At 50.3% G+C, this 11,434-nt stretch overlaps 1 protein-coding gene across 1 annotated transcript; it reads right to left on the bottom strand.

The window, feature by feature from the left end:
• Positions 1–6,161: 6,161 nt before the first annotated feature.
• On the bottom strand, positions 6,162–10,265 carry LOC109758873 ((+)-neomenthol dehydrogenase). Its single transcript, XM_020317735.4, has 4 exons — positions 10,060–10,265; positions 9,685–9,949; positions 7,527–7,709; positions 6,162–6,842 (listed from the first exon to the last, which is right to left on the bottom strand). The coding sequence occupies exons 1-4, from the start codon at positions 10,095–10,097 to the stop codon at positions 6,450–6,452; spliced, it is 879 nt and encodes a 292-aa protein (XP_020173324.3). The 5' UTR covers positions 10,098–10,265; the 3' UTR covers positions 6,162–6,449.
• Between the last annotated feature and the right edge of the window lie 1,169 nt (positions 10,266–11,434).

Below are 11,434 nucleotides of genomic sequence, written 5' to 3'. Positions count from 1 at the left end.
ATCACGGGTATATACTTATGTACTTTACATGATACCTGTGGTGACTAGAGTCGGGTCGGCTCGTAGGAGCACCCGTGAGTGGAACTTTGTGGCGGAGCGACAGGGCAGGTTGAGACCACCTAGGCGAGAGGTGGGCCTGGCCCTGGTCGGCGTTCGCGGTTACTTTAAAATAACACGCTTAGCGAGTTCTTGGTATTTGATCTGAGTCTGGCCATTTGGTCTATACGCACTAACCAGCTACGCGGGAACAGTTATGGGCACTCGACGTCGTGGTATCAGCCGAAGCTCTTTTTGACGTCAGCGACTGAGCGGCGCGCGCCGGATTGGACTGGAACGCCTGCTAGGCTAGGTCTGCTTTGGCCGCCCCCGCAACGTGCAGGTGTGCAATGGGCGATGGGCCCAGACCCCTACAACATAGGATTTAGACCGGCGTGCTGACCTCTCTGTTGAGCCTAGGTGGGGCTGCGACTTGTTGATCTTCCGCGGCTGGGCATGACCCAGAAAATGTGTCTGGCCAAATGGGATCAAGCGTGTTGGGTTATGTGGAGCACCCCTGCAGGGAAGTTTATCTATTCGAATAGCCGTGACCTTCGGTAACAGGACGACTTGGAGTTGTACCTTGACCTTATGACATGTAGAACCAGATACTTAATAAAACACACCCTTCCAAGTGCCAGATACAACCCGGTGATCGCTCTCTCACAGGTCGACGAGGAGAGGATCGTCGGGTAGGATTATGCTATGCGATGCTACTTGGAGGACTTCAATCTACTCTCTTCTACATGCTGCAAGACGGAGGCGGCCAGAAGCGTAGTCTTCGATAAGACTAGCTATCCCCCTCTTATTCTGGCATTCTGCAGTTCAGTCCACCGATATTGCCTCTTTACACATATACCCATGCATATGTAGTGTAGCTCCTTGCTTGCGAGTACTTTGGATGAGTACTCACGGTTGCTTTTCTCCCCCTTTTCCCCCTTCCCTTCTACCTGGTTGTCGCAACCAGATGCCGGAGCCCAGGAGCCAGACGCCACCGTCGACGATGACTCCTACTACACTGGAGGTGCCTACTACTACGTGCAGCCCGCTGACGACGACCAGGAGTAGTTTAGGAGGATCCCACGCAGGAGGCATGCGCCTCTTTCGATCTGTATCCCAGTTTGTGCTAGCCATCTTATGGCAACTTGTTTAACTTATGTCTGTACCCAGATATTGTTGCTTCCGCTGACTTGTCTATGATCGAGCACCTGTATTCGAGCCCTCGAGGCCCCTGGCTTGTATTATGATGCTTGTATGACTTATTTTATTTTTAGAGTTGTGTTGTGATATCTTCCCGTGAGTCCCTGATCTTGATCGTACACGTTTGCGTGCATGATTAGTGTACGATTTAATCGGGGGCGTCAAAGTTAGGCACCTTACGAGGGCCCTTGAATTCCTTGGGCAAGCGCTCGTTGTGTAGAGCCGGCACTAAACATGGCATACCAAAGGTTCTAGAGGTCACTCCTGCCTCCATAGATGCTGATGGATAAACCGGAGATTGCTGCTGAGCCGCTAGCTGAGCCGCCAGCTCTGACTCTCGACGCGCCCTGCCCTGATCCACTAAAGCCTGAACATTGTTACCACCAGGCGGCGGGTCATGCCTATGAGGCTGATTATGGCACCGCTCACTGCTTGAAATTGTTGGCGAGTCGTTATGCCTGCTATAACTCGGGCTCGGATGCGGGGTTGAATGAATCCGTTCACGACTGTACAAATAAGCCGCCTGTTGAGCCACTGCTATCTGAAGAAGTTCTCTGGCCCTCTGCACCTCCATCGTGGCTGGAGACTCGCATTCCACCAGGAGAGCCAGCAATCGTGTCACCGCAGCAATCATGTTATCCAAAGGATTGGAATAATGACCCGGCGGTGTCGGAGTATGCTGAGGCAGAGCCACGCGGGGCGGGTCAGCAACTCGTGGCTGAACCGGTGCTCCTGTCACCGGTGTTTCACTAGCCCGGTTCCTCACAGGCGGGTCACTTGTCCCTACCTCAGGTGTGTTGAAAAGGTTTCTCGCATCATACTCCGGAGGTAAGCGACTCTGGTGCCTCCTTCTCATGATGGCATTTGAAGTGTTTTGATCCAAGGTAAGCCGGAAATATTCTGCATGAATCTGTTGTGCCTGAGCGTCCAAAGCAGCTCGCTCCATGGCCATCCTAGCGTTCTCAGCCGCCAACTCTTCCTTGGCTTGAGCTATCTCATCTCGTAGCTTCACAACATCCACTTTATGTTGTTCTTGAGTGTCCGGGGTCACCTCCACCCCCATCAAAGGCGCCAAAGCATCCAACAGTTTGGTCAGAACCTGAGCCGGCTGGCGCGCAGAGCCGCTAGCCCCAGCCATCGCCGCAGCCGTTGAGCTGGAGGTCATGGTCGCGGCGGTCGTCGAACCGAGCACTGGTTGTGTACCGGCCAAGATTGCAACTCTGTTCGGCGGCTCATAGGGGCCCAAAATACTGTCACCATCGGAACAACTCCCAAGCTGGCTGTCCTGCAGTTGATACATTGAATTGGTCTCACCGGTTGACGACTCACCATCAGAGTAGATGGTCGTCTCACCACCAGACGCAGATCATTCCTCAAGTTCCGCCACATGGATGAAACCCACAAAGGCGTGCTTCACAGCGGCTTGAACCTTGGCGGGTCGTGCACGCTGAGCCGTCTCGATGATGTCGGTGCAGGTGTCCGGCTCAGGGCCCGATTCGCCGATCTTGCCGATATAGACGTGGATTCTGTCGAAGGGGACCCGGTACCCGTACTCAATTGAGCCGGCCTCGAGGCCCCAGCCAGCATTGTCGATGTATAGCTTGCCGCGACGACTCTTGGTCATCCGGCCCACAGCGTATCCCTTGATCCCTGCGTAGTTGCCCTTCAAGAACTCGAAACCACCGTGCGCTGGCCCCATGGTGGGTGCCAACTGTCGTGGACTTAACACGGCAGATGCCTAGTGAAAGGACTTAGGTGTGGACCATCGCAATTAGGTTAGCTTGAAGGGGTTAATCGGGACAAAGGACACAGAGAGTTTATACTGGTTCGGCCCCTCGCAACGAGGTAAAGGCTTACTCCAGTTTGGGGTTGTATTGCTTGGGTTTTGATTACCAGGGAGCGAATATGCTTGACCTAGTTCTCGATCTCTTGTTTCTTGAGTTCACCCGCCGCCAGATCACCCCTTTATATACATAGGTTGACGCTCGACGGCTTCCAAAGTCCCGGCCGGCTCATATACAACGTGTCCGGCTCGGTGACTAACTAAGTTTGCCTTACAATACAAGTTATACATATGGTGGTTCATCCTCTTGGGCCTCAAGTCGCCTCTGAGTCTTGGGCCGTCAATAGGCTTGCTTCATGACCCACCATCTTCATCTTTAAGTCACCAGTGGCATGACCCGGCCCCTCCTGGGCGGGTCATACCCAGTAGTTATATCCCCAACAGTTCTGTTACAAACAGGTTGGAAACTTTTTTGCCTTATATTTTTACAATATAGGATATGTTGTTATTACGTGTAACTTGCCAATACATTCAATGTATTGACCATCATGACTGCAACGTATCATGATGCAGGATTTTCCGTATCAAAGGAGAGATAAGAAGTAGGGTTACGATGCTGTACTCAATTGCTGCTTGTGAGTAGATGGACGACACATGAGTAGATGTTTCTCATGTTATTAAGCTAACCTTGAGCTAGTAGGTATGTATGTATTTAAGACTGGATCTGTGTTAATACTATGACATGTGATATTTCTTGTTATTTCATCATAATCTGTGTGTGCTAACAATTGATCCTAGAACTGGCACAGAAAGCACATAGATTAGAGGCCCCTACCAGCAGTGGCGGACCCAGGAATAAAATGAAGGGTGTGCACACTTTAAAAAAATCTGCTTAATCTAAGTGTGATATCATATATGGCAAAAGAATAACACAAATAGCTCAATCAATTAAAAAATGCTCAATCAAGTCTCACAATAATATGTTTCTCAAATTTGTGAAATTACAATACAAATAGCCTTACATGAAAGATACACAAGAATAACTTCGGTTTGCCCTTCAGCTGCAGCCTTCTTTATTTTGACCTCATGTTTTCAACAAAATGGACATAATACTACTAATCCTCTTTGTCTTGAGTTCTGCAAGTACAACAAAACAAGAAGTAAGAGTCCTACAATCACAACAAAACGTTGATGATTGTTTTGTTCAAAGGATAAATAGTTTTTATGTCTTTAATGTGGGCTTACAGCATCTACAGTCGGGCGCCCCAAACCCTCCTTAAACGCCCGGGCGGCCCGCCCGGTCTCTGACCGGTCACGAAATTTTGACCCGGACGGACGGCTCAAGCGAGCCTCAAACGCCCGGACTAACTGGCACCCCTCATATCCAGTCCAAATATGGGCCGGATATGGAGGCGCCCGGCCGTGTCCGAGCACGCGGCCACGTCGAACAGACGGCGGGGTCCCACATGGAAACACCCGGAAACTCGGCGGTCCGAAGCTCGTCTCCTTCGTCGGACCGATGTCGCTGCGTGGCTTCGCTCCCGCGGGCCGTGTAGTGCCTAGCCCGGCTATTTAAAGTCGACTGGCGACACCAAAACCCTACCATCCACATTTTCCTCCGCATGTCCGTCACCGACGCCACTTTCCACTCCCTTCACCCCCCTAGTAGCATCAATTTCTAACGCCGGAGCATCGGCTCGAGCTCCTTGAGCAGATGCGGGCAAGGCGCTCTCCTACCCGACAAGAGATGGAGGCCGCGGAAGAGGCGGAGATGGTCGCCTACATGGACGAGGTTGAGCAGGAGGAGGATGAGCCGGAGCCCTCGTACTCGCCCGTCCAGCCGGCGCCCGGCACCGTCGTCCTGGACATCTCCGACGCCGAAGATTATCTAGGGCAGTACGTAGTATGTAGTACGTAGAATTTCTTTTGCATGCCTTGTATGGATCTAATGGTTGAAATATGAGAGACTCGGATGTAGAGTGGCTAATTTGAGACGTGACCGGTCACTGTCCACGAATGCGCCCGGTCGCGTCCGTGCGCGTTTGAGGGGCCGAATTTGCAAAGCTCGGTTGTAGATGCTCTTAAATGGGCTGCAATGTCCTATTTCCACGGACCAGCGGGTGGCTGATGCGGGTGACCCATGCATCCGGCTGGTCAATGGCAAGCGTTTCGGGGCGGACGACCGGTGGCGAAAGGACGGGAAGGGACTAGGCGACAAGGCAAGTGGGCGAGGGGAGGGAAGCACGGGGAGCGGCGATGTCCGAAATTCGGACGAGCAGTCGAGGCGGGTGATTAGGTTTGGATGGCCGGCTTCCACATTCGTATCCGTGGATTGGTCCTTACTTGTCCGTGGACGGATGTAGGAGGAAATTTGTGGGTCAGCGTTGAAAATATGACGTGGTAGATTGAAGTTGTCTCAAGAAATAACGTGGTAGATTGAAGAGTTATTTTTTTTCGTTTTTTCTGTTTGCAATCTACGCGAGTCGCCGCTAGAGTTTCCGTCGAGTTGATCGATGGAATTGGTCTAGCTAGCTTCTACCGGGCTCATGTATATACAGGAGTCTTGGCTGGACACACACGTAGTGCTGCTAGTAGAAAAATCAGTCAAGCTGCTTCTATGGTTTGCTAGGTTTGCATGCACGTGTACAGCTTCAGGTGAATCAGTTCTAGTACTGTAAAACCAATAAAATCAGGAAAAGATGACAAGTAGTGAAAGAAATCTGCAAAATGCTGGGTGTGCCACGGCACACCCGGCACACCCTCTAGGTCCGCCAATGCCTACCAGGACTGGGTGGTCACACATATAACCAACCCGAGACAAACTAGAACAAAGCCACCCGTCCACGAGGAGAACCCGTAGAGCGCGAGGTAGCACCCGCGGCGCCCCGAGTAGTCCGGCGCACGCACGTACAGCCGGACAGGAGAATTGAACAGTCAAGTGGGTAGATCGGGCGGCCGAGAGCACTCAAGGGGACAACGGCGGGAGGCTCGCGGGAAACAGACGGCGCGGAGGACACTCTCACGCGCGCCGAAGCCTTAGAAGGAGGGTACTCCAGCATTCTTTACAAGAGTAATACATCGACACAAAAAATGGCGCAAACCTTTTGAGTGTACGAACATGCTTTGGGCATGCATCGCATGATTTCTAATGTTCGACACTAGTTGATTTATTTTCTTCGTAAACACAATCAAGAATTATTTGTGGTACATGCTCTGTTACAAACAGGAAGGGAGAACTTTTTTGTTTCTACATGCTCTGTTCTACAAAGTGTAGGGTGAGAGAATTGTACGGACGTGATAGTTGGGAGACGTCAAGCTTGGTGAGGAGATGGAGTTGCATTTTGGGACAAACGGGCATCATTTTGCTCTCCAAATCGTAAGCGTGCAGCTACGCACAGCTCCGCCATGCAGCGCGCGGTGGAAGTCGTCGTCAGAGCTTGGAGTAGAGCTGCGGCGTGGACCACTTGAAGAACTTGCCGGTGGGGAGGTCGGCGGGGGGCAGCAGCGCGAGCCCCGCGGCGACGCGGCCGGCCTCCTCGGCGGTGCGCTTGCCCCACCCCCGCGTCATGTCTGTCCGCGTGAACCCGGGGCAGAAGCAGTTGACAGCTACGGCCCCCCGCAGCCGCGCGGCGAGGAGGCGGGAGTAGGCGTTGAGGGCCAGCTTGGAGACCGCGTAGTCCGTCCACACGGCCGGCCACCCGTGGTCCTGCCACGTCCCGTCCTTCACCTGCGCCAGGAACCGCGACGCCATGGCCTCGACCTCCTGCTCCGTCAGCCTGCCCTCGTCCAGCAGCATGATCCTCAACGACGGGTCCCTCACCTTCTGCAAAAAGATCAACACGCAACAATTTATTTCTGAAAACTGGCCTGCCAAAACTGCATCCTCTTGTACATGTCCTGTAGCAGTTACATATACTACTACTAATGAACTCTGTGTTGAGCATGGAATTGGACATTGTTTCAGAATTCAGATGGCCTTGGACTAGCTGGTCACGGTGTGGACACAGGACACTGATGAAGTCATGTGCTCTGAGCCTCTGACAGTGTGACTCAAGAGAATTGGCATTGTCTCTGGAGGAGAGTTTGTGCGTTCAAACTTCAGAGTCCACAGCCGATGGCTGAATCAGCTGATAGCGAGCTCATAGTCAAGTTGTTTGCCCCTTAATCAAATGCTATTTATTTAAACCTGATTTGACCCGCAAAATAAACTAGGTTTGGAGTCATCACTCATCACTGGCATGTGCGCAGCGCGCTCACTCTTTTAAGTTTCCACTCGCTTGACAACTAGTGCGAGCATGGGACAAGAAGATTTGGTTCCAAAATCATTATTCATATAGTATTACGTACTCCGTATAACGTAAACTGAACCGTCTGAACGCGTTATTTGCCTCATGCTGCACAAAACGTGCTAGTGTTAAATAAGTAGGAGACGACAATTACAAGATGTTTTGCAGCGTCAGAGAACAAGTACAGTACTGGTAGTTTACTTAACAGCATGATCGCTTACATTGAGAAGGCCAAGCTGGGAGCTGAGGTTCAGGATCCGGCTGGTCCCAGAGGATCGACGGAAAAGGGGCAGGAGCGCCTCGATGAGCATCTTGGCTCCATAGAAGTTCGTCTTTAGGACTGTCTCAGCATGCTCCACCGAGTTGGTATCGATCTCGTTGAACGATACCCCGGCATTGTTCACCTGCAGGAGGCAAGAGGCTTCGTTTCAGAAATCACATAACTCACGTCAGACTAAGAATATTCCAGGGTTTGGCTACCAAGAAAACAAATCCTGAAAGCATGTGATTGTGAGGTGGTAGCCCTGGTAGGTTACATCTACCATGCACCAATTCAGCATCTTATTTTCCCTTTGTTCTTTCTGGTGGAGCTTTTGCTCTCTTGCTGATAAGGCCTAGAATTAGAAATTGTGCTATTTGGGCTACTGGCCTACTGCTATGTAGCTTTGCCCTAATTTAACTAAGCATTCCAGATAGTACTGGTGACAGCTGATGACGGATAAGTATCAACAAATTGATACGGTGGTTAAGCCAACTGGATAAACTACCTAGTTCAGTAACTTATCCACTGTTATTTCTCCAAGAGTTGGATTATGATTATGGTTTGTTTCACTCCGTCGAGCAAAAAGGTAACAGGAACATTACATTCTTATATAGAAATTTTCAGGAACAGCAGTTCAGTATGTAGATTTTTAAAAAGACCGTTTCACATACTATCCGCAAACAAACTAGCAAAAAAAAAAGATGGAAACTCCCCTGCTATTTTGTGACTGTAGTACAGATATATGGTAGAAACCAACGCCCGCCTTCTATGATGATGTTGCTATAATCTGTGATGACCTGGATTGTAGCGACTGCGGCAACTTGCAATTATCTTATACTAGCTCTTGTACAGCTATAGCACTGGCTCGTCTGAAGAACAGCTAGCTCTTGTACTTGGCTGTTCCATCGTCATGGAACACAAGCTTGTGATATTACTAGTTTGTTCGCCGCCTTCACGTTGCCAGCAACGGCGATTGCATCGGAAAATAATAATATCTGGATCGAACTGCATGCACTGGATCTTCGCATTGTTCGTTTCTGGTTTCTAAAAAAACGAATCGTGTATCATCTGGCTCGTGGACTTTGGACCACACTGGCGACGAGTTTAAATCGAATCCCTCAACAGACAAGATATGCGGGGATCGATTACTGTAGCGGAATGCACGAAGCATCTTGTGTGCGTGGTTGACCTGCTCTATGTGGTATCTCGATCGACACAAGCAAGAGGCTGAGGCTCACATCTAATTCCGGCACTTTGTACAAGCTATACAAATATCAAAATCCTTGTTTTTATTATCCTAAGAAGAATAATAATTGTGATCGATTTGGTGACCTAACAGAAAGATTGTTGCATGAGTTCACCATAGTTAGGATAATAAAATTGCCGACCTATTAAGTGCCAAGATCACTATCGACGACGCTTTCTTACGGCGTACATGAAGGGAAAAGAAAAGGTCAGCTGATTACTGCACTCAGCGCCTCGTGGCGACGTGGCGTGCCCTCGTTGACCCGCTGTTACCGGTGATGACTTGGCTCTAATTTCGGCTGTGGAGTGACGTTTGGGTTAACAAGTCTGTTCCACTGAAACACTACCTCTTGAAGTTACTGGTGGTTGCAGTCTGTCATTGGGTTTCTGTGGGCCAACGGATGTTTTAGTTCACGATCATAACTGTACCCAACTACTACCAGATATACTTCACCGGCATGCCTTATTTAGCATAAGCGCATTTTCTCTTTAGAAACGGCATATGCACATTTAATTTAGCAGAAAGTAGCTGGGCATGCTTTGCAAATTTTGTCTATAGTGGATCGGAGTAGTATGGCAGTACTTGACATTTGGGGCAAAAAGGGGGTAGAGTAGTATGCATGCATGGTAGACTATTAGGTAAGCCAACCCCTAACCCTAATTACGTATACAATCGGGTGGTTAACATGGCTCATTAATTGATAAACAGCTAATTTAGCACACCACATTTTTTTGCCGGGGTAGGGGGGAGGGGGTCATGTGAAACTTCAAATCAAATTAACCCGGCCGGAGAGAGGAAAATGGCAGGCGGCGGGAATTCAGGGGAGAAGCATGGGAATAGACGGCGAAAAATAGACGATCGTGCGGCTCACCAGAATGTCGAGGCCGCCGACGTGGTCGCGGATCCAGGAGGCGAAGGCGGCGACAGAGGCGGGGTCGGTGACGTCGAGGCGGCGGAACCGCACGGACGGGAGACCCCTGGCGCGGAGCTCCGCGGCGGCGGCCGCCCCGCGCGCCTCGTCCCGCGCCGTGAGCACCACGGATAGCCCGTGCTCCGCCAGGCGCGCGGCCAGCGCGTGCCCAATGCCACGGTTGGCCCCCGTCACCACCGCCACCGTCTCGCCGGTCCACCACGCCCTGATCGATAACCAAAGTTAATCATGACGCAAAACAAAGTCAACCACAAATTACATCTCACTGACGCCAATACATACACACAAATATACGCAAGTTAGCTGGAGAGTTACTTGTGCGGTGGGGTCTCTTTGGAACTCGAGCAGTCCATGGACGATAGAGGTAAGGAGGAGCACTGGACAGGATTGCCTCGATGGAAAGAGAGGTCAGGTACGGGAGAGCGAAGCAAAGCTTTGGAGTGGGATGTGGAGTGGAGGAAAACAACGAGAGCGGGGTATATGTAAGGACGGCTAGCCTGAAATTGCAGTGACAGGCAGGGCATGGAGCGCGCGCAAGTGGGTGCGTATGATGAATCCTTCAAGTTGCGGTTCGGCTTCGGGGCGATCGAGCCGGTCGACCGAGCGACTTTGCTAACTTACGGACAGCAGGCACGGGAAGTAAGTTACGGACTGAGCTGGCAATGTTTAAATGGAAACTGGGGGCAGCAAGACCCACCCTTGAAATCAGCGGGGGAGTGGGATTGGTTAGTGGGGAGCAGTCCGTAAGATTCATCTATATATTGCCCGTAAGTGTAGCATTTTTTGTCAACGGCAACTGATCCACCTCATCTAGCCCGTGAACCCCGTATCAAAACCCTCCGTTGATGTAGCATTACTCGTCCAGGGCCGGCCCATTTCTTTTGGCAGCTTGAAAAATAAGTTGCCCCTTCTCGACTTTTTTCATAAGCAGTTTTTCTTATTTATTAAGGTTCTAAACTGGTTATGGGATAACTAATTTAGAAGTCTCGACAAACTTAGAGTGCAGCTTATTTTTTAAGCTGGGGAGAGGTAGCTTAATTTCTAAGCCGCCCAAAAGAACTAGCCCTGAGTACCGTTTGACTGTGCGCCCTATTGCATGAGTTTCAAGTTTACCAAAGGATCTACAGTTGGACCCTCCAATCCTAGCCGGTCGCGAAAATGTGACCCAACCGACCAGCCCAACGCGCCGCCCAAGAAGCTAAATCAAGCTATTGAATTCTGTCGGCGAGCCAACCCAAGATCGTCCTCGTTCCCCTCCGCTTCCTCACAGCCGCCGCCGCCGCCGTTGCTCCCTCCTCTCCCTCTTCCATTTCCAATTCGACCTCGCCGCTATCCGCCATGGTCCAATAGAATATCACGTATTATATGAGGAAATATATTGGAATTTGCAAATAGAGCTTGTCCTCCATGGAGCCTGATTTTTGAGAAATTCAAAAATAAATTATTGTGTTTCAAAGAAAATATTTAAAAATCAAACATGTACAGTAATGATGTATACTACTCCCTCCATTCCAAAATATAGTGCGCCCCCGCTTCCCGAGGTCCAACTTTGACCATAAATTTAATCAACGAGACCGACTGCGGCGGAAGAAAAAATTATGTAATTGAAAAACTTCTTTTCAATACGAATTCACTGGTATAGATTTTCCTCCTGCCACAGTCGATCTCGTTGGTTAAATTTATATTCAAA

The sequence above is a fragment of the Aegilops tauschii genome, chromosome 6, assembly GCF_002575655.3.
Source record: "Aegilops tauschii subsp. strangulata cultivar AL8/78 chromosome 6, Aet v6.0, whole genome shotgun sequence".
In the NCBI taxonomy this organism is placed as follows: Eukaryota; Viridiplantae; Streptophyta; class Magnoliopsida; order Poales; family Poaceae; genus Aegilops; species Aegilops tauschii.
This window is presented reverse-complemented; position numbering and strand designations above follow the sequence as displayed.